Source organism: Rhinatrema bivittatum, chromosome 11, assembly GCF_901001135.1.
Source record: "Rhinatrema bivittatum chromosome 11, aRhiBiv1.1, whole genome shotgun sequence".
NCBI classification, from domain to species: Eukaryota; Metazoa; Chordata; class Amphibia; order Gymnophiona; family Rhinatrematidae; genus Rhinatrema; species Rhinatrema bivittatum.
Genome location: NC_042625.1, coordinates 41,171,997 through 41,194,623, shown reverse-complemented (window position 1 = coordinate 41,194,623; position 22,627 = coordinate 41,171,997). Strand labels below are relative to the sequence as shown.

Here is a 22,627-nt window from a genome sequence, read left to right as displayed (position 1 = left end):
CTCCAAAACCATTGACCAAAAAATAAGAAGCAAACACCTACTAAAAATACCAATAAAATGTATATGCCTAACATCAGAAGTCCAAACAAACAAATTTGGTTATCCTCATATCTGTAATAAACATTGAATGGTGAAGGTCAATTATCTGGAACATATTTCTTCAAGAGCTGAATGTTTCTCTAGAAAAAGTTTCAGGTGTCTACTTAACACCTTAAATTGTATATGTATATTCCATTATTTGCATTCTGAATGCAGATCACAGTACAATTAAGATTAAAAATGCTGAAAGTATTACTGCAAAAAGTGTTAATATGAAACATAAAGCTCAAACAATGAATGCATTAGACTTAATGCGTGGTATCTTCAGGTGTACTTTGGGGTGCTTTACAGAGTTTTCACTAGAATTAGAGCTTGATTGTCAATTAGTTGGCCTTGAAGCCCCTGAGAATAATTTGCTGCTGCATTAGCCATCAATTTTAAGTATGTGTAAGAAAATTATTCCTTACCTGCTAATTTTCGTTCCTGTAGTACTTAGGATCAGTCCAGACCGTGGGTTATGTCCCCCGTCCAGCAGATGGAGTCAGAGCAAACTTCCGAGGGTGCTGACGTATAAGCAGGTGCGCCCTCCAGGGATCCTCAGTATCGAGAATATCAAAGCCCAGAGAAAAAAACACTTGACAGAAAAGTAGGATGGATCAAGCGCCAATCAAATTGTAACCACATGAACAAATAACCAATGCAACTTGCAAGGAGAACTGTGAGAAAAACTAAGCAACAACAAAAACATCAGAATGTAGAAGCGTGAGGGACAGGAGATAGAACGTAAACGAGCAGGCGTCTGATCAGCACTTAGCAAACCCGGGTGGGCGTCTGGACTGATCCTAAGTACTACAGGAACGAAAATTAGCAGGTAAGGAATAATTTTCTTTTCCCTGTACGTACTAGGATCAGTCCAGACCGTGGGATGTACCCAAAGCTTCCCTAAACCGGGTGGGTCCCTGAAGACCCTGCTCGGAGAACCCTGTTCCCAAAGGAACCCGAATCACCTACCGGCAGTTGCAACCGGTAATGCTTCGAGAAGGTGTGCAGCGACTTCCATGTTGCCGCGCGACAGATTTCCTGAATTGGAACATGTTGAGACTCCGCCCGGGACGTGGCCAGAGCACGCAACGAATGAGCCCGGACTCCCTCCGGGGGAGCTTTCCCGGCGCCGATGTAGGCCGAGGACACCGCTTCCTTGAGCCACCTTGCGATAGTCGTCTTAGACGCTTGCAGTCCCTTCTTGTTACCGGACCAAAGCACAAAGAGATGGTCGGACGCCCGGAACTCATTGGTCACTTCCAGGTAGTGCAGCAGAGAGCGCTTCACGTCGAGACGCCGGAGAGACTTGGGCGCATCCGACGGGAAGGCCGGCAGCTCCACCCACTGGTTCAAGTGGAAGGAAGACACCACCTTAGGCAGGAACGAGGGAACTGTTCGAATGGAGACTCCCGAGTCCGTGAAGCGTAGGAAAGGTTCCCGGCACGAGAGCGCCTGAAGCTCGGAGATGCGCCTCACCGAGGCTATGGCAACCAGGAACACCGTTTTCAGTGTGACGTCCTTAAGGGAGGCCTGCCGCAGCGGTTCAAAGGGAGCCTCTCCAAGAATCCGTAGAACCAGGTTGAGATTCCAGGAGGGATAGGGGTGCCGCACCGGCGGCCGCAGGTGCTTGACTCCCTTGAGGAAGCGCAAGACGTCCGGATGAGACGAAGGATCTGGATTTCCCGTGGTACGAGCCAGGGAGGCTAGAGCAGAGACTTGCACACGCAGGGAGTTGTAGGAGAGACCCTTCTCCAAGCCCTCCTGGAGGAAGGCCAGGACCTGACGTAGCGAAGCCGCGGTCGCGGAGGCTCCATGTCCAGCACACCAGACCTCAAACACCTTCCAGATCCGTACATAGGCGACTGAAGTGGAGGTCTTACGTGCCTTGAGAAGAGTGTCTACCACGGTTACTGCGTATCCCTTGCGCAGGAGACTCTGCCTCTCAAAAGCCAAGCCGCGAGACAAAAGTGTTCCGCCTGGTCCGAAAATACCGGACCCTGATGGAGCAGCCGCGGAAGGTGTGACAATCGCAGAGGTCCGTCCACTACCAGGTTGAGTAGATCCGCAAACCATGGGCGCCGCGGCCATTCTGGCGCCACCAGGATGACCTGCCCTGGATAATCTTCTATTCTCCGCACCACCTTGCCCACCAGAGGCCACGGAGGGAAGACGTACAGCCGAAGATGAGGGGGCCAGGGTAGCACCAGGGCGTCCACTCCTTCCGCCCCGTGGTCTCTTCTCCGACTGTAGAAACGCGGGGCCTTTGCGTTGCCCGACGTTGCCATGAGGTCCATGGCGGGTGTTCCCCAGCGCCGAGTGATGATTGACATTGCCTCGTCGGAGAGGACCCATTCCCCCGGGTCCAGCGTCTGCCGACTCAGGTAATCCGCCTGAATGTTGTCCACTCCTGCGATGTGGGAGGCCGCCAAACGGTCGAGAAACCGCTCCGCCCAGGCCATGAGACGGGCCGCTTCGATGGCCACCCCCGGGCTCTTGGTGCCTCCCTGTCGGTTGATGTAGGCTACCGTGGTCGCATTGTCCGAGAGAACACAGACCGCCTGTTGCCGGACGAGGGGCAGAAATTGAATGAGCGCCAAACAGACTGCTCTGGTCTCCAGGCGGTTGATCGACCAGGACGCCTGTTCCTGTGTCCACTGCCCCTGGGCCGAGCTGCGGAGACACACGGCTCCCCAGCCGGTCAAACTGGCATCGGTAGTGACCACAATCCACTCCAGCGCCTCCAGAGGACAACCCTGTGCCAGGTTCCGGGGGTCTAGCCACCAACGAAGGCTGAGTCTGGCCGCCGGCGGAAGAGGTAGTATCGCCTGATAGTCCTGCGAGACCGGTTTCCACCTCGAAAGTAGCGCCATCTGAAGGGGCCTCAGGTGTGCAAAGGCCCAAGGTACCAGGTTGATGGCGAAGGCCATTGATCCCAGGATCTGCAGGTAATCCCTCGCTGTGGGAACTGGGAGAGAGGCAAAGTGGAGAATTTGCTCCCTCAGCGACTGGGCCTTGTCCGGCCGCAAGAAGACCTTGCCTTGAGCCGTGTCGAAGCGCGCTCCAAGGAAGTCCAGCTGCCGAGACGGGAGGAGACTGCTCTTGCCGAAGTTGACTACCCAGCTGAGAGACTGAAGAAAATCGATCACCCTGTCGACCGCCTGCTGCCCCTGAGAGAAGGTCTTTGCTCGGATGAGCCAATCGTCCAGGTAAGGGTGTACTAGAATCCCCTCTCTCCGGAGCGCGGCCGCCACAACCACCATGATCTTGGTGAACGTCCTGGGAGCCGTTGCCAACCCGAAGGGGAGGGCCTGGAACTGGAAGTGTTGCCCCAGTATCTTGAAGCGGAGGAACCTGTGATGGTCCGAACGTATTGGAATGTGTAAGTAGGCCTCCGTCAGATCCAGGGAGGCCAGGAACTCCCCCTGATGAACTGCCGCGATGACCAAGCGGAGGGTTTCCATGCGGAACCGGGGTATCCGGAGGACCTTGTTGACTTCCTTGAGGTCTAAAATGGGACGAAAGGATCCATCCTTCTTGGGCACCACGAAGTAGATGGAATAATGACCCGAGCCCACCTCTCCGGAGGGGACGGGTGAGATGGCCCCCAGGGCTATGAGCCGGTCCAGCGTGCTTTGTACTCCCAGGTGCTTGTGACTTGACCCACAGGGCGAGAAGACGAATCTTTCTTTGGGGAGATGCCGCAAATCCAAAGCGTAACCGTGCCTTAGAATATCCAGGACCCATTGGTCCGTGGTGATGTTGGCCCACTCCTCGTAAAACCAGGCTAGTCGTCCTCCGATCCTCGGGAGGGAGGAGTGGGCCGGCCTGGCATCATTGGGTGGACTTGCCGGAGGTGCCTTGCGCTGACGAGTCCCTGGGTGGTCTACGGCCACGAAAGGACCGGGTCCATGACTGAGACCTGTTCGAGGGGTTTCTCGGACCCTGAGGTCTGGAGCCCCGAAATAGTCGTTGAGGACGGGACCGATTCCTGGAGAAGGAATTAGACGGACGATATGACCGCTGGCGGTCCTCGGGCAACCTATGTACGGAGTTTTCCCCCAGGGATTTGATGATCTGATCAAGATCCTCGCCGAAAAGGAACCTACCCTTGAAAGGTAGAGCCCCTAGGCTGGATTTGGACGAAGTGTCCGCCGCCCAATTCCTAAGCCACAATAGTCGCCTGGCGGAAACAGTAGAAACCATGGTCCTTGCCAGAACTCGTAGTAAGTCGTGGAGGGCATCAGCCCCGTAGGCAATGACGGCCTCCAGACGGTCCGCTTGCGCCGTTTCCTCTGGTGGCAATTGCTGTGAAGTAAGGAGCTGCTGTACCCACCGAAGACCGGCTCGCTGGGTAAGAGAGCCACAAATAGCTGCGCGGACCCCCAGCGCCGAAACCTCGAAGATCTTCTTGAGGCAGACTTCTAGCTTTCTGTCCTGGACGTCCCGAAGGGCCGTTCCCCCTGTAACGGGAATCGTGGTCCTCTTTGTGACGGCAGAGACTGCCGCGTCGACCTTGGGTACTTTAAGCAGGACCAGGAAATCGCCGGGTAGAGGGTAAAGCTTGTCCATCGCTCTGCCCACTCGAAGAGACGCCTCCGGCGTGTCCCACTCCCGCACCAGAAGGTGAAGGAAAGACTCATGAATTGGGAACGTTCGCGCCAGAGGACGTAGGCCCGCCAGGACAGAGTCCCCTTTGGAGCTTGCTGAGGCTACGGAGGGGGCCGGGGGCCCCGGTGGTTTGACGGGCGGATCGAGATCCAATTCCTGGAGGACGTGTGGGATGAGATCAGACAGCTCCTCTTTACGGAAGATCCGGAGCACCCTCGGGTCGTCACACTCCAGGTGCGCTGCCAGAAGCGAATCATCATCAGCGTTCGGCTGATGATGATTCGCTTCTGGCAGCGCACCTGGAGTGTGACGACCCGAGGGTGCTCCGGATCTTCCGTAAAGAGGAGCTGTCTGATCTCATCCCACACGTCCTCCAGGAATTGGATCTCGATCCGCCCGTCAAACCACCGGGGCCCCCGGCCCCCTCCGTAGCCTCAGCAAGCTCCAAAGGGGACTCTGTCCTGGCGGGCCTACGTCCTCTGGCGCGAACGTTCCCAATTCATGAGTCTTTCCTTCACCTTCTGGTGCGGGAGTGGGACACGCCGGAGGCGTCTCTTCGAGTGGGCAGAGCGATGGACAAGCTTTACCCTCTACCCGACGATTTCCTGGTCCTGCTTAAAGTACCCAAGGTCGACGCGGCAGTCTCTGCCGTCACAAAGAGGACCACGATTCCCGTTACAGGGGGAACGGCCCTTCGGGACGTCCAGGACAGAAAGCTAGAAGTCTGCCTCAAGAAGATCTTCGAGGTTTCGGCGCTGGGGGTCACTCCCAGGATCCTGCGTTGGAGCCGCTCCGCTGGGTGGAAGGGCCAGGAGCGTCTTATGGCCGCCCCCCGAGGGCGCTGGATTGGCCCCCCCCCCCACCCCCACCAGCCGGGGCATCTTCGCGGGCGTGGGGTTCGCTTGACCACCGACTGGTTACCCCCCCCGCCGGCTGCAGGCTCTGGAGGTACGCCTGATGCATCAGGAGGACAAAATCCGCAGTAAAGCCCCCTGCTGGTGGAGGAACGGCGAGAGAAAGGTCCTTGGGGGGCCCCGAAGCGATGGGGGGGGGATGATGGAGCTTGAATCGGCCTTAATCGCGGCGAAAAACCATGCTGAGACTCCTCAGCATCAGAGTCAACAGCGCTCTCCAGCTCTAAAATGGCCGCCGCTCCCGCCAAAGAAGGGGGCGGGGCCCTTCCCCTGGTGCCACGGCGCTCTGAGCCTGATGGCGAAAAAGTCGGGGAAGCTGGTCCGGTCTCCCCCCCGGGGAGACCAACACCGGAGGAGACATCCCGCGATCCGCCCTGCCCCGGGTCGGCGCCGGGAGACCCCTTAAGGCGCTGCATGGCGCGCGGCCGGGAGGAAGGATCCCCTCAGCGACCGCCTCTAGGACCGGATGCGAGGAATCCGCGCCGCGGGAGGAGCAGGCTCGTCCGCCCAGGCTCAACTCAGCGAACCCTCCCCTCAGGAGCATCAGGGGAATGAGACTTCCTTGCTGCCGCGGCCCCGGGGAATGAATACGTCGCAGGGCCGAGGAGGGGGGGTCCGAGTCGCGGCACGCCGAAGGGGAGAGGCTGGCCCCACCAGCATCCACCTGAGCCGTCCGACGGCAAAGCTGTGAAGAGAAAAATAACAAAACAGCCCCAAACTTACCGCCGGAGAGAGAAGAAAGAGAAAAGGCAGGCAAGAAGAAAAAACAGTCCCGCTGGCAAGCTAAGCAGGGCTGTAAGACCCGGGCAGGGGCTCAAAAGGACTCCCTGAAGTGAGAATTTTTTTTTTTTTTGTTAATCTATTTATTAAATTTAAGAACCCAGGCCTGCTTGATCCTGTCCTGAGAAGAAAATGATAGAAAAAAATGTAGCAGAAGCCACAAACTGGGGAAGCAAAGGTTCCCCCACTCACATCTGCTGGAGTCAGAGAGATACTGAGGATCCCTGGAGGGCGCACCTGCTTATACGTCAGCACCCTCGGAAATTTGCTCTGACTCCATCTGCTGGACGGGGGACATAACCCACGGTCTGGACTGATCCTAGTACGTACAGGGAACTAGAATTAGTATACCTATGATCAATGTACTGTAACATTTCTAAAGGATAAAAAATGGTAAACTGCCAGGAGTTATACCAAACTGTAGTGGCGGCAACACTAAATGTAGCACAAATTGTATCATTATGTATCTTTAAAAATCATACTTTTAAGAACTCAGATTTCATATTGAAATATAAATTACAGCTGTTGTACAGTACACAATATAATCAGGGTCTTTAAAGCTTTCTTTGATTGCAATTAAGGTTCATCTGTTTTTATTTTATGTGTGCCATTCTCTTAATTATGTACATATAGCATATTAACCTTTAAAAACTGTATTCAAAGATTAAGATCAAATTTAGCCTTACAGAGAGACAGTATTTTAATGTTATCAATCCACAGCTGCAAATGTTCCATTTCTAAATGCTTTAAATAAGCGTTTATTGCCATTAGATCATATACTTTCTGAAAGCTGTAGCAAAAACAGAATGCTTTTAAGGAAAAGATGCAGTCTTAAAGATCACCAAGCATTTGTCTATACTTTCAGTAAGTTCAGGTATAATGTATGTCATTTAATGTTATGGCATGAGTAAGAAAAAACAATGAAAAAATGGGTTAGCTCTTTTGTAGAGGGAAGTGAGAAAAATGTTACCAACTTTTTTATATTATTGGTTTTCAAATATTAATAAACAATAACAAATATACCTAATAGGTTCCTCCTGAGAATACAGGTACATCACGAAGAGCACCATCCCCCACAATCCATCTTCATTCTGGGTCACCTCCGTCATCTCTTGGTGCCGATAGTCCTGTGAGAGGCAGGGAAATGTCCTCGAAAAAGAAAAAGGGGCTGCTTTCCAAAGGCAAGAAACTCCTGAAAAAGCTTGGTGCAGTGAAATGATTCATATACTTCTGGACAACTTGTAAAGCTTCCAATCTCAATTTTATTTAAATCAAACTAGGGGTTTTAATGACTGTGCAAAATGTGTCTTCATGAACATTTCTGTCAACAGAAAGACATGATTTTTTGTTTTGCTATAAAACAAATTTTAATAAGCAGCCACAGAAAACGGGGCATGTTACTGCCAAAAATTCCACTGATGCTGTTCCCCATAAAAAACAATTTTTGAAAATCAGGATAAGAATAAAATTTCATTTAAAGTGAACTCTTGTGACTTTTGGAAATCCGTTCCACACCTGAAACTATGGAGGACAAAACCCACTACATTCAAAACAACCTTTTTTCAAAATCTTTGTCCATTAAAATGGTCTTGAAACTCCTAGTTTATTCAGCCTTGATGTTTATGCCTTATTAATGCACAATAATTTGTACTGTCAAATAAATGTACAATGTATACTTTTGTATGTACTATGTGCATTCAAGCAGTCTCTTGCACTCACAATATTGTAGATTAAAGCTCTAATCATATGTAGTCCTGGGATTCCATTCAATGTCCAATTCAATTATGCATCTAAAAATATTGTGCAAAATACTTTTAATCATCTGTTCAGCCACAGTCCAGCATACTGCAATCAAACTACACTTGAAAAAATGCATATTGTTTTCAGCTCTATAAAAATCCACTATGTCCACTGACTGGTAAAATGTTAAAAGTATTCCAAATTGCCAAAGTTAGAAATAAATAATAAAGTTAATGCTTCTGTAGATTTTACCTTTGGTGGAAATGTAAGAGTTGACATCTCACAATACTGCTGTCACAGAAGAAAAAATTTAGTGTATAAACCATACATAAAAGGTGAAACTAGTTACAATCATTTTTCAGAAACAAAACAATTTACTATTGGCATATCTTACTTAAAAATATCAGAAATTGCAGGCAAACATCTGGCTACAATTTTGTATTCCTGCCCATTTGTAAATTGTTTTTACTGTTTATACATAATTCTCAAACTGCCTTTCTTTTGTAAGTTACAGGAGGTTTATAACAGAATGATTAAAGCTTTCCCCATCATGTCTTCAAAAAAAAAAATATCCTTACAATGTGTATATATATGTAAAATAGTACTGTGTGCTAGATTTATTAAATTAATGTAAATCATTTGCCTAAATTTGTGGTAAAGTATTGTGTGAGTGTGTGCATGTGTACAGTTGTTGTGTATATTTTATATAAATAAATGATATTTTGCAGAAATGTTTATCCTGTGTATTTGCTTGCTGCAAACCATCATTCTGATTTGAAAGATAAAAATCCCAGAAGCTTGTACTTTTAAAAATTCATTAGTCTTGTAAAAGGGATCATACTTTATCTTTCAATTTTGATCCTATTAATACAAAAAAAAGGACAAGTGGGGATATGTGTTTAAGGAGGGCAACAGACCATGGCACCCGCTAGTGCAAGAACAAACTTTCTCCTCTTTCCTCATCATTAGATTCATCAGGATATGGAGTGCACAACCTACACAGGACACTGTTGTCCCTATGAGAATCTGAAAGGCATCAAACATGACTTAGCAGGAGGTCCACTGTGCCAGGACTACTGAACTCAGACTGAGTTGGTGCAGCAAGACTCCAAGGACTTCCAAGCCCTTCACCCACACCTCTTTGTTTTGTATCCTGTCATCTGGAGCAGGTATACAGTGCATCTGGAGAGCTACAGGCTCCTCTAGGATTGGGAATAGCTTCAGATTAGCCGGCCACCTGTGGATGGGGCACTCAATCACTGCAGACAACTTTCAAGGTTCTCTGATTAATACCTACTTTCCTGCCCCAAGTTGGCTGAAAACATCTGAGATCAAAGGTAAAAGACTGAAGGGCTCCCCCCTAGAAAGCAGCCAGATCTCCAAAAGAGAAGAGCCCTGCCCAGTAATTTCATTTACAAAACTATATTTCTCAAATACCAAAAATTAATCTTCTGCAGTTGTAGATTACATACAACTTTGGCATGAGCTTAACTTTTGAACTGTTTACAACTTTATGTACTACCTTTAAAAGCCTATCCCATGAACTAACAACCCCTGAAGGCCAGTATATTCCCTTTTAATTCTCTTTTTGACAATTAGCATAATTCCCAAGTTTTCAAGTCGCTTCCAGAGTAACTATCTGCAGAACATCACTGAACTTTCTCCTTTGTATGGGGAATACACTTGGCACACAATGCAATTTTATAATATTTGAAATTAACTTTATTTTTAAATTTAACAAAGATTTACAACATTACTTTTGTGTGACAGAAATATAAAGAAAATACTTAACTTTATGGTCTTCATGACCTATTTTTACTTTGGCAGAATTCTTATATACACTTTCCTGTTGCACTCTTAAACATAACTGCTAATACATGGAGACTACTGATAAGTACCTTTACTAAACCTTTCAATCCCTTCTCTCTATTTTACAAAGAGGTAACTTACGCATAGTTCTTGTTCCTTATTCAACATTCCAGCAGTTCACATGTGCTACAAGCATCTCTCCCCTTTCATCGGCCCCGATGTAATAAGACATGAGTAAAACAAACGTGCTGAATTTCAGTACACATTTTCTCTACTCACGTGTAAAAAAAAAAAAATTCTGAAAGCAGTAAGCAAATATGCTAATGCCAAAGGATGTTTCGTGCACAAAGATTTTAGTGCAAAAGTCATGTTTCTGTACACAACGTACATGTGCACAAACAAGCATTTAACACACAAAATGTATGCAAAACTGTGCTCACAAACAAGAATGCCTCCGTGCAAATTCCATGTTAATCAAGGCATAAATTATTATTGCCCAATGCAAAGAGATGTGTAGGCTTAACTCATGTTTTCTTAACTCCTGATCAGAGGTGGAGTAAAGTTCCTGGGGCTGAACCTGGAGGGTGTGGTGCAAGGGGGGGGGCTTGTACTTGGGATGTATGCGCATGAAACGGTTTGCGCGCATTGTGTGCAGAACATGATTTGTGCACTAAAACATGAGTTAGCAGCATTAAATTTGTGCTCCTAACTAATCTTTTATGCGCATAAAACATGATTACATTAGAAGTAAAGTTATTCGCATCCTGACTACACATTCCACTGGGGCCATTGTAGGCAGGATACACAGACAGTAAAAGGTTAAAATCTTGCTTTTCCCTAACCACCCCTTAGAGGAAAAAGAATGGAAAACCACCCACCACACCCTTCACCACAAGAAAAAAAGGTTACTACAAAACAAGAACAAAAGAAAACAGCAATCAAACATTTAGTCACAATGATTCAAAATCAAAGCATTCACAAAAATTAGCAAGTCATAATACAGTAAATATCTGCATCACTTGTGGCAATTGATTACCACCAATAAAGAAAATGGAGTTGCTGTAACTCACTTAATAGCATATTGAGCCCAAACTGAAGATTCAACCAAACTTAAACTAAGTGCTACAACAAATATGTATTTATTCTCCATTTCGTTATCAAAAAATGGTTCAATGGCAACAACTGCAAATAATGGCAAAAACACTGCATTTGCTATCTTGCATGAACAACTTACTTGATAATCAATAAGGAAGCAATTTTTACACCAGCAGACTGTTGGCAATCAATCCCCCCCCCCCCCCCAAAAAAAAAAACCCAAAACACCCTCACACCCTTAGAACTATAACCCAAGTCTTGTGCAGCAGAAACAAGAACTTTTCTAGGCACATCATTTTTAATCATCTGTGTAGATGTTTATTTTCATTATTAACTTTTTGAGTCAGGTCACTTTACTATCTTCAGTCACTCCTAGTCTGGGTATAAACTCGTCTCCTCATCACCACCTTAATGATTTTTTCAGGAAGCCAGATCTTTTTAAAATATTACTTTAGTGACCACGCGTTGCTGAGGCCTCAGAACTTACATATCTTCATTTGCTTTTCTAGCTACTCAATTGTTCTTGGTAAAGCGTACTCTTAAAAACTAACGGTCCTTCATTCTCATCAAGAGACAAAAAGAAAACGTAAACATCTCATCACACTGATCTTGCTGGTTCACAGATAATACAGACGGTCTGATAGTGCCAGATTTGGTTCCTTGTGAATGCTCTGGCCTACAAGGAAAGCCAACTTGTGGGCATACTGGCAAGGAGCAGGTACTCGAATGACACCCTGTAAAAAGGGGTACAAAAAAAATTAATTCAATATTTTCTTTTTGTAAAGTTTTCTTGCATATTACTGAAACCCCCCCTCTCCTTCTTCTCAAAAACAAAAACCTACTCCTGAAGAAAATCAAGAGAGTTTTCAATCCCATTCTGGGTGGTCAAAAGCTTTGAGAAAAATGGTAATTTTAAAGAACAACAGTTCTGTATGGCAGGCTTCTATATCATTCGCTATCAACTTCTTTTAGTTTTCCCACCAATCTGGATGAACAGAGTAAGCACAGTCTCAGTCCTACATGGAGAGCTACTCTCTCAAGAGGTGCAACTCTGTTTATTAGACAGGCCACTGCTTTTTTCAAGAACTTCCACATGCCTATAAACTGACAAATACTAAGTGCAGCCACAGACTGAACACTCAAAATTGCCTGAAAACAATGGAAAAAACAGACTCATTCACTTCAGGGAGGGTCTTGCCCAGACTGGTATACAATTGACAGAGCTTAATTCTAGAGCAATAGGGACATACATGCAGCAGTATCTAATTGGGGAAGTAACCATGTGGCTTGGACAAGTTTCCTTCCAAAGAATGGATCTACAAATGCTCACTTATCAGTAAAATGCACGGGAGAGCCGGTGCATCGAGGCGAGCACCCGCTCTCCCAACGCATGCCCAGGCCGCTCTCCTAGGCGTGCAATTCTGTATGCAAATGAGGGCCCCTGGTAAAAAGGAGGCGCTAGGGACACTAGCGCGTCCCTAGCGCCTCCTTATTGGCAGAAGCGGCAGCGGGTTTGACAGCAGATGCTTAATTTTACCGGCATCGGTTGTCGAACCCGCTGACAGCCATTAGTTCAGAAAACAGACGCCGGCAAAAAATTGAGCATCCGTTCTCCAACCTGTGGGCCACGGGCACATTTTTATTTTTTAAAGATTTTTAAATTATTTTTGGGGCCTCCGACTTAATATCACTATGATATTAAGTTGGAGGGTGTACAGAAAAGCAGTTTTTTCTGCTTCTCTAGACACTTTCCCGGCGCCGGCCGAAATTAAGGCAGGCGTTAATTTCTGTGAGTAAAATGTGCGGCTTGGCTGCACATTTTACTTTCTGAATCATGTGGGACTAACTAATAGGCTCATCAACATGCATTTGCATGTTGAGGGCGCTATTAGTTTCAGGGGGGTTGGACGCGCCTTTTCCACGCGCTATTACCCCTTACTGAAACTAATAGCGCCCTCAACATGCAAATGCATGATGATGAGCCTATTAGTTAGTCCCACATGATTCAGAAAGTAAAATGTGCAGCCAAGCCGCACATTTTACTCTCAGAAATTAACGCCTGCCCAAAGGCAGGCGTTAATTTCGGCCGTTAATTACACGCTATTATTACCCCTTACTGTATAAGGGGTAACAATAGCGCATGGAAAACGCGCATCTAAACAGGGGCTAACGGTGCGCTCGGCCTGATAGTGCTTAGAGAACATGCATTGGACTTCAAGTTGCCACCTTCCTTAGCTGCTCAACTGAAGTTCCTACTCTTTCCACAAAGGATGTAGATCATCATGCTGAATGAGGAGCCAATTTATTTAAAACTTTTTTTTTTATACATCATTGATTAAGAATCATTTTGAACAGTTTACAACAACATTGTAAACCGGTATGATGTATGCATACTAATACCGGTATATAAAAGTTTTTAAATAAAAAATAAATAATAAAAACAGTATACTTGCATCAGCACCAGTACACAGTCTAAAACTACTTCAAAATGCAGTCTTTGGCCAATCTTTTTCTCCCAGGACAAGCAGGATGGTAGTCCTCACATGTGGGTGACATCACTGGACGGAGCCTATCATGGAAAACTTTGTCAAAATTTCTAGAAACTTTTGACTGGCACACTAAGCATGCCCAGCATGCCATGATCCCTCGAGCCACAGGAGTCTCTCCCTTCAGTCTCTTTTTTCCGTGCTAAAGTTTGCCTCGCGGTTAGGAGCTCTGTAAGACTTCTCATATAAATTTTCCTCTCAGAAAAATCTTTAAAATTCCTTCAGAAAAATATTCCCTCACAGGGGTCTCCCATCGGTAAATATTTTTCTTCGATACGGTGAGTAATACTCACTATTCCTGGTAGGTACCGTCACCACCATTTTCGGTGTCCACAAACAGTCAATGGTTTTGGGCCTCAACCTTTGCCATTATGGCAACAGGCTTCAGAAAATGTCCGGAGTGCCCCCGAACCACGTCGATAATCGACCCACATGATGTTTGTGTGATGTGTTTCGGTTCAGCTCACATCTCTACTTGCCCAAAATGTGCCGAGATGACTCTGAAAGGTAGGCGGGCTCACCTAGATAAAATGAAAGCCCTGTTCAAAATACAATTGGTTCCATCGATGTCTATACAATCGTCGCCGGCAGGGGCATCAAAGAAAGTGATTATAAAAACCCACCGGGAACATCAGGGTAGCAGTAACCGTCCATCACGGACTCCATCGAAGTCATCGGTAACATCTACCTCGGCGCTGGGGAAAAAAGACCGGGCCGAGCACCGATGAAAACACAGACACCAGCACAAATGAGAACCCATGCCCGGAGCTGGCACAGACACTGCAGCAGCTTTGATAGCCAAACTGCTTGCGAAGCGAACATGGATAGAGAAGCAGAGAATGCCCTCTACACCAGAACATCCAAGGCGATTCCCACAGATATCGATGCCGAGTACTGTGCCCCCACACAGGGACCTGTGGAGGAGCCAGTTCCGCCTAGTCTGCCACCCCCTGTAGCTGCTCTGTCCTCATCAGCTCTCAGGGAGGAACTGGATGGTTTTATCCGCCAGGCAGACCTCGATGCCCTCCATGAACTACAGCCACCGGTGCCAGCCCCCATACCGGCACCACCACTGGAGCCATCGATGTTCACACTATTACTTACCAGGCTGGATACACTGATCGGTGCCCTACCAACACTGGTCCACCGATCCCAAAGCAACCTGTGCAGCCTCCGAAAGACCTGATTCTTATTCCCGGGTCATCGGATGGAAAAGGCACAGATTCCAGTCCACGGTCACCGATGCCTGGACCATCAGGGCTCTCGGGACCGAGACACCCGCGATTTCCCTCGATGCCATCGGTGCCACAACAATTACCATCGATGTCACCGAAACATCCATCGAAGGATCCATTGGTGCCTTTACGTCCTACAACACCAGTCTTCCTTCCTCATCCAGGACCTCAACCAGAGAGGACGTGGACATTGACTCTTCGACAGAAGATATGTCAGAACCCTCTTCTCCAGAGGAAAGGAGGAAATCTCCACCTGAAGACCTCTCCTTTGCAAATTTTGAAGGGAATTGTCAAACAATTCCTTTCGATCTAATTACAGAGGAGGATACAAGACACAAGACAATGGAGGTACTTCAATTTGTTGATGCTCCAAAGGACGTCGTGGCCATTCCAGTACATGAAGTACTGGTAGACCTGCAGTATCGACTTTGGGAACATCCCTGCACTGCTCCTCCAGTGAACAGAGAACAGATGCAATTTACCTAGTTCAGTACATACCCGGATTCCAGAAACCACAACTGCCACATCAGTCGGTGGTTGTGGAGTCAGCACAAAAGAAATCAAGGAGACTTCGTCCACATTCAACACCACCTCCTGGCAAGGATCAAAAGTTCATGGACATATTAGATCGTAAAATGTTTCAGGGCTCAATGCTGCAGCCAAGAATTGCCTCATATCAACTCTACTTGAAGCAGTACCAAAGGAACCTTTGGAAATAGGTTCAGCAAGTAGCAGAAACTCTTCCTCAACAACACAAGGACACTCTCAATACCATCGTACATAAGGGCCTTGAAGGTGGAAAGCACGAAGTACGTGTGGCTTACGATTCCTTCGAAACAGTTTCGCGTATGTCGGCAACGGGAATCAGTGCCAGGAGATGGACATGGTTAAAAGCCTCAGACCTGAAGTCCAGGACAGATTGGCTGACTTACCTTGCACCGGTGAAAATTTATTTGGTGATAAAGTACAAGATGCAGTGGCTCAATTGAAAGACTACAATGACACCCTGCGTCAACTATCTATGATCCCTACAGTGGTCCCTTCTTCTGCCAGACGGTCATCTAGAAAAGACCCTAAAAAGCCATTTTATTGCCCATGCAGGTATTACCCACCTGCACCTTGTCGCCGAACAACTAGGCCACCTCAGAGAGGACATCTTAGGCAACCTAAACCATCCAGACCTCAGCCTCCTCCACAAACAGGCCAAGCATCTGGGTTTTGAAGCAATTCCAAAAAACAGCAGCCCCTCCACAAATCCAAATCTGCCAGTGGTCGAGTTAATCACTTTATAATCAATTGGGTCAACATCACCACAGACCAATGGGTTATTTCTATTATAACCCAGGGCTACCATCTAAACTTTCTCACGGTACCCTGGGATTCACCGCCCGATCCACTGTGGATACACAAAGATCACAGAATTGTCCACCCTTCTGGGCGCCAGGGCCGTGAAACCTGTTCCCAGACCTCAGCAGGGCAGAGGATTCTACTCCCGCTATTTCCTCATTCCAAAGAAAACAGGAGGCCTCCGCCCCATCTTAGACCTCTGTAATCTCAACAAATTTCTACGAAGAGAAAAATTCAGGATGGTGTCCTTAGGCACCATGCTTCCCCTTCTACAAACAGGAGATTGGCTCTGTTTTCTGGATCTTCAGGACCCTTATGCTCACATTCCAATCTTCCCACCTCACCGCAAATACCTGCGTTTCCTAATGGGACATCAACACTTTCAGTACCGGGTGCTGCCTTTCAGACTTGCCTCGGCACCCCGTGTATTTACAAAGTGCCTAGCAGTGGCTGCGGCCCATCTACACAAGAAACACATACACATCATTCCTTACCTGGACGACTGGCTCATCAAGAGCCAATCCAAGCAAGGAGCTCTCGACGCTCTCAAGCTCACTGTCAATCTGCTTCACTCCTTGGGATTTCTCAACTACCAAAATTCCCACCTGATTCCATCTCGCCTCTTGCATTTCATTGGGGCAGAGTTGGATATCACCGTCGCAAAGGCCTTCCTGCCCAACGACCGCACAGACACACTCTCCAGACTCGCTATATCTCTACGCACAAAGAAAACAGCCTCAGCCCATCAATTCTTAATGCTGCTGGGTCACATGGCTTCAACGGTCCACGTCACTCCTATGGCCAGGTTAGCCATGAGAATAACGCAATGGACTTTGAAATCTCAGTGGCTCCAAGCTAGTCAACCACTGTCATCTCCAATTCATATAACCCACCAGTTACGTTTATCTCTTCTCTGGTGGACGAACATGAACAACTTGCTAACAGGTCTACCCTTCCAGCAACCAGTTCCACAAGTAACTTTAACCACAGATGAATCCACCTTAGGTTGGGGAGCTCATGTGAACAATCTTCAAACTCAAGGTACTTGGACACAGCTCAAAGCAACATTTCAGATCAACTTCCTAGATCTTCAAGCTATATGTTATGCTCTCTATGAGTTCAAGGACTGCCTTTCACACAAGACTGTTCTCATACAAACAGACAACACAGTTGCAATGTGGTACCTGAACAAACGGAGGCACAGGTTCTTATCTCCTCTGCCAAGAAACTGTGCAGATCTGGGACTGGGCCCCGACACATTCCATGTTTCTCCGGGCCACTTATCTGGCAGGCATACAGAATGTAGTTGCAGATCGCCTCAGCCATCAGTTCCATCCCCACGAGTGGCCCCTGGATCCTCTGATAACGTCCAGAATTTTCCAACGCTGGGGTCAGACAACGATAGACCTCTTTGCGTCCAAATTGAATCACAAAATGGACAGATTCTGCTCCCTGCACAGGCAGCGAGATAAATTAGCCATGGACGCCTTTGCTCATCCCTGGAACTCAGGCCTCCTATACGCTTATCCCCCGATACCGCTCATAGCCAAAACTCGTGAAGCTACAACAAGACAAAGGGTCAGTGATACTCATAGCCCCATATTGGCCTCAACAAGTTTCCCAATCTTCTGGACCAGAGAACACCAATTCGCCTGGGCACAGCGCCCACTCTCATAACTCAGAACCAAGGCATGTTACGCCATCCAAACCTTCAGACCCTGTTTCTCACAGCTTGGATGTTGAAAGCTTGATTCTCCATCCACTCAACCTTTCAACTGATGTCTCAAGTGCTTGTAGCTTCACGTAAGCCGTCCACACGTAAATCCTATGGGTCTACGTGGAATAGGTTTACCACATGGTGCATGCAGAAAAGTATCGACCACTTTTCCTGCCCCACTATATCTTTACTAGACTATCTCTGGCACCTTTCTGACTCTGGTCTCCAGACCTCTTCAGTGCGGGTACACCTGAGTGCCATCTCAGCGTACCACAAGGGAGTAGGGGATGCCCCAGTAACAGCGCAACCCCTTGTGAGTAGATTTATGAGGGGTCTCTTACAATTTAAGCCCCCTTTATAGCCACCGATCACTGAATACTTACAAGGCTCATGTGCCCCCCGTTTGAGTCTATAGATCCCTGTGATGTAAAATTTCTTACATGGAAAGTTCTCTTCCTACTAGCCATTACATCGGCTCGAAGGATTAGTGAGTTGCAAGCACTTGTCACATACCCCTATACCATGTTCCTACATGATTGAGTGGTCCTTCGTACTCACCCTAAATTCCTTCCCAAGAAATCAGTCCATAGTCTTGCCCACGTTTTTCCCAAGGCCTCACTCTCACCAAGGCGAGAAGGTTTTACACACCTTGGATTGTAAACGGGCACTTGCATTTTACCTAAACCGCACTGCAGTCCATAAAAAATCCACCCAACTCTTTGTTTCTTTTGATAAAAACAAATTGGGAATTGCAGTGGGCAAACAAACTCTTTCCAATTGGCTAGCAAACTGTATTAAATTCTGCTATGACAAAGCAGGCCTTCCTCTCCAGGGATGAGTGAAGGCGCACTCAGTAAGAGCCATGGCAACCTCAGCACACTATCGTTCAGTACCGATTGTAAAGCTGCAACATGTAGCTCTCTTCACACATTTGCAGCACATTACTGCCTGGATAAGATTCTGCCTTTGGCCAATCCGTCTTGAAGAACTTATTTCCAGTATAATCCCAACTCCTTCCACATCCATCTACTGTGATTTTCAGGCTGCCTCATTTTTCCCCCAACAGTTGGTGTGCCTTTTGCACAAGTAGTATGCTGTTGGTCCAATTAAATATGAGTCAGCCTGTAGTTTGCTAATCACCCACATTTGAGGTCTACCATCAGGCTTGTCCTAGGAGAAAGCAGAGTTGCTTACCTGTAACAGGTGTTCTCCCAGGACAGCAGGATATAGTCCTCACGAAACCCGCCCACCACCCCGCGGAGTTGGGGTCGAATAAGTTGTATTTTATTTTTTGCTCGCACTTATTGCTACAAACGAGACTGAAGGGAGACCCCTGTGGCTCGAGGGATCATGGCATGCTGGGCATGCTCAGTGTGCCAGTCAAAGGTTTCTAGAAACTTTGACAGAAAGTTTTCCATGATAGGCTCCATCCAGTGACGTCGCCCACATGTGAGGACTACATCCTGCTGTCCTGGGAGATCACCTGTTACAGGTAAGCAAAAGAAAATTAGGTCTTACCTTTGATAATTTTCGTTCCTGTAGTACCACGGATCAGTCCAGACTCCTGGGTTTTGCCCCCCCCCCCCCCCCCTCTAGCAGATGGAGACAGAAGTTTACAAACAAAACTCCGCCTTATCTAGGCTGGTGCCACCTACACCAGTATTACTGGCAGTATTACTTAATGTCAAAGCAGAATGAAGCCCAATTAAAACACCAAATTAACTATATACAGTAACCTAACAACAATCCCCAAATGGGAGCTGAGAATGAAAGAAAAATCAATCATTACGGACTCTCCCTTGTCATAGCAGAATAAATGGGCGGGACTCTGGACTGATCTGTGGTACTACAAGAACAAAAATTATCAAAAATAAGACCTAATTTTCTTTTCCCTGTACGTACCCGATCAGTCCAGGCTACTGGGATTTACCAGAGCTACCTCAAATGAGCTGGGATCCGGAGAGTCCCGCTCTGATCACCTCTGTACCAAAATCCCCGCTGCCTGGAGCCTTAGCATCGAGGCGATAATGTCGGGCGAACGTATGTAAAGGACTTCCATGTCGCTGCCCTACAAATCTCCTCTGGGGATATATGGTGGCATTCCGCCCAGGACGCAGCCTGGGAACGCATAGAATGTGCCTTGAGACCCATGGGAAAAGACCTACCCTGCAACAGATACGCAGAACTGATAGACTCTTTCAACCAGCGGACAATAGTAGTCTTGGAAGCGGCATTACCCCAATGAGGTCTGCTCCAAAGCACAAACAGATGGTCTGATACCCGGAATGCGTTAGTAACGTCTAGGTAGTGCAACAGTGTCCGATGAACATCCAACCTGCGCAAATCCTTATAACAAAGGATCCGCCCTATCCAAATCTGAAAACGAAGGCAATTCTACTGTTTGATTAAGATGAAAAGCAGATACCACCTTAGGTAGAAAAGAAGGAACTGTACGAAGTAACACCCCTGTCTCCAATATTCGTAAAAAGGGCACCAGACAAGACAGAGCTTGGAGCTCGGAAACCCGCCTTGCCGAGACAATGGCCACCAAGAACACCACCTTCAGTGTTAATATGTAAATATCTTTAACCCTTTAGTTTCAACTTTTCAGGCTCACATATAGAGCCTCCTTCTAGCTGCAGCACCTTTGCTGCAAATTGTTACTCTTGTTGCTCCCCTTTCCCCCCTCCCTGTTTTTTGTATTTTCCACCTTTTGTTCAGATGTAAACCTATATGATGTGCCCTCTAAAGTCGGTATAAAAAAAGCTGTAAAATAAATAAATAAATAAATCTTTTAAGGTAGACTTGTGAAAAGGCTCAAAGGGAGCGCCGCACAAAGCCTTCAATACCAAATTCAGATTCCAGGAAGGACAAGGACTATGCAACGATGGACGTAATGCTTAGCACCCCGAAGAAATCGAATCATATCTGGATGCGACGACAAAGACACACCTTGGACCTGACCACGCAATGATGCCAGAGCCGCCACCTGAACCCGTAGGGAACTACACGATAGCCCCTTTGCCAAACCATCCTGGAGAAAGTGTAAGACCTCGGGCACGGATGCGCAAGTAGGCACCACATCTCGATCAAGACACCACCTCTCAAATACTTTCCAGACCCGCACATAAGATAAGGACTTAGAAGCTTTGCGGGATCTTAAAAGGGTGGCTACTACCGCATCCGAATAACCCCTGGACTTCAGCCTTCTCCTCTCGAAAGCCATGCCGCTAGACAGAAGTGTTCAACCTGGTCGAAACAAACGGGTACTTGATGAAGAAGATCCGGTATATATGGGAACCGAATGGGGTCCTCTAGAGCTAGGTTTTGGAGATCCGCAAACCAAGGGTGACGCGGCCATTCGGGCGCAACGAGTACCACAGCCGTCGGATGCAACTCTATGCACTGTAGCGTCCGGCTGATGAGGGGCCACGGTGGGAAGACAAAGGAGCACATCCGTCGGCCAGGGCAACACCAGTGCATCCACGCCCTCCGCTCCCGTTTCCCTGCAACGAGTGAAGAAGCGCGGAGCCTTTGAATTCTTGAATGTCGCCATAAGGTCCAGAGCAGGCGTCCCCCACTGTACACAGATGAGTTGAAATGCAACGTCCGCGAGTTCCCACTCTCCGGGATCCAGGCGATTGCAACTGAGAAAGTCTGCCTGAACGTTCTCTACTCCGGCAATATGTGACACCGCAATACTGCTCAGATGACGTTCCGCCCACTCCATCAGCTGTTGGGCTTCGCATGCAACTGGTTGGCTTTTGGTTCCTCCCTGACGATTGATGTAGGCCACCGTAGTCGCATTTGTCTGACAGTATTCTGACCGACTTGCCTCGGACCAGAGGAAGAAAAGCCTGAAGGGCCAGACGTACTGCCCTCGTCTCCAACCGATTGATGGACCAAGCAGCTTCCTGCGGAGACCAGATTCCCTGTACCGACTTTCAGAGACAAACTGCTCCCCAACCGTACAAGCTGGCATCCATGGTGATCACTGTCCAGGAGGGAACCGCCAACGGCACTCCACGGCTCTAGTTGACTGGACATAGCCACCAATCCATGCTGGACTGAGCCGACTGTGATAGCGGTAAAGGTAGACGAAATTGCTCAGACACCGGATTCCACCGGGAAAGCAACGCAGACTGTAAGGGTCACATATGAGCGAAAGCCCAGGGAACCAATTCCAACGTCGAAGTCATTGACCACACCATTTGGAGATAGTCCCAGACTATTGGCATGGGCTTGGTTAGCAAACGCCGAGCTTGGTTCTGCAACTTGAGCATGCGGTCCTGTGTGAGAGACACCATTCCCCGCCGAGTGTCTAACAAAGCTCCCAAAAACTCCAGAGACTGAGAAGGCACCAGGTGACTTTTGGCCGTATTGAACACCCAGTTGAGCTTTTGCAACAAGTCGATCATCCGGTGAACTGCTTCCTGACAAAGACGTTCCAACTTCGCACGAATCAGCTAATCGTCCAGGTACGGGTGTACTAGGAAACCTTCCCTGCGAAGGTGCGCTGCTACCACCACCATAATCTTGGTGAAAGTGCGAGATGCAGTGGCCAGACCGAACGGCAATGCCTGAAACTGGAAATGTTGCCCCATCACAGCGAACCTGAGGTATCGTTGGTGCTCTGCACGGATTCCGATATGAAGATACGCTTCTGTGAGATCCAGAGACGCTAGAAACTCCCCTTGTCTCACCGAGGCGATGACAGACCGTAGAGTCTCCATACGAAAACGAGGTAATCGCAGA

At 47.7% G+C, this 22,627-nt stretch overlaps 2 protein-coding genes across 14 annotated transcripts in view; one reads left to right on the top strand and one right to left on the bottom strand.

Annotated features, from left to right (window-relative positions):
* The window catches only part of RIMBP2 (RIMS binding protein 2), a 438,584-nt gene extending 429,736 nt beyond the window's left edge, over positions 1-8,848 (top strand). For 9 of the 13 annotated variants that reach the window (XM_029619910.1, XM_029619911.1, XM_029619907.1 and 6 more), the window contains one exon: positions 7,414-8,848. In XM_029619910.1, coding sequence (XP_029475770.1) covers positions 7,414-7,602 — 189 coding nt within the window. In that variant the 3' untranslated portion in view covers positions 7,603-8,848. The remainder of the gene's footprint in view (positions 1-7,413) is intronic. The other 4 variants (XM_029619915.1, XM_029619914.1, XM_029619913.1 and 1 more) reach the window with 1 other exon arrangement.
* Positions 8,849-11,235: 2,387 nt separating this feature from the next.
* Positions 11,236-22,627, bottom strand: part of PIWIL1 (piwi like RNA-mediated gene silencing 1) — a 245,590-nt gene continuing 234,198 nt past the window's right edge. The window contains 1 exon segment of the mRNA XM_029571500.1: positions 11,236-11,761. Coding sequence (XP_029427360.1) covers positions 11,645-11,761 — 117 coding nt within the window. The 3' untranslated portion in view covers positions 11,236-11,644.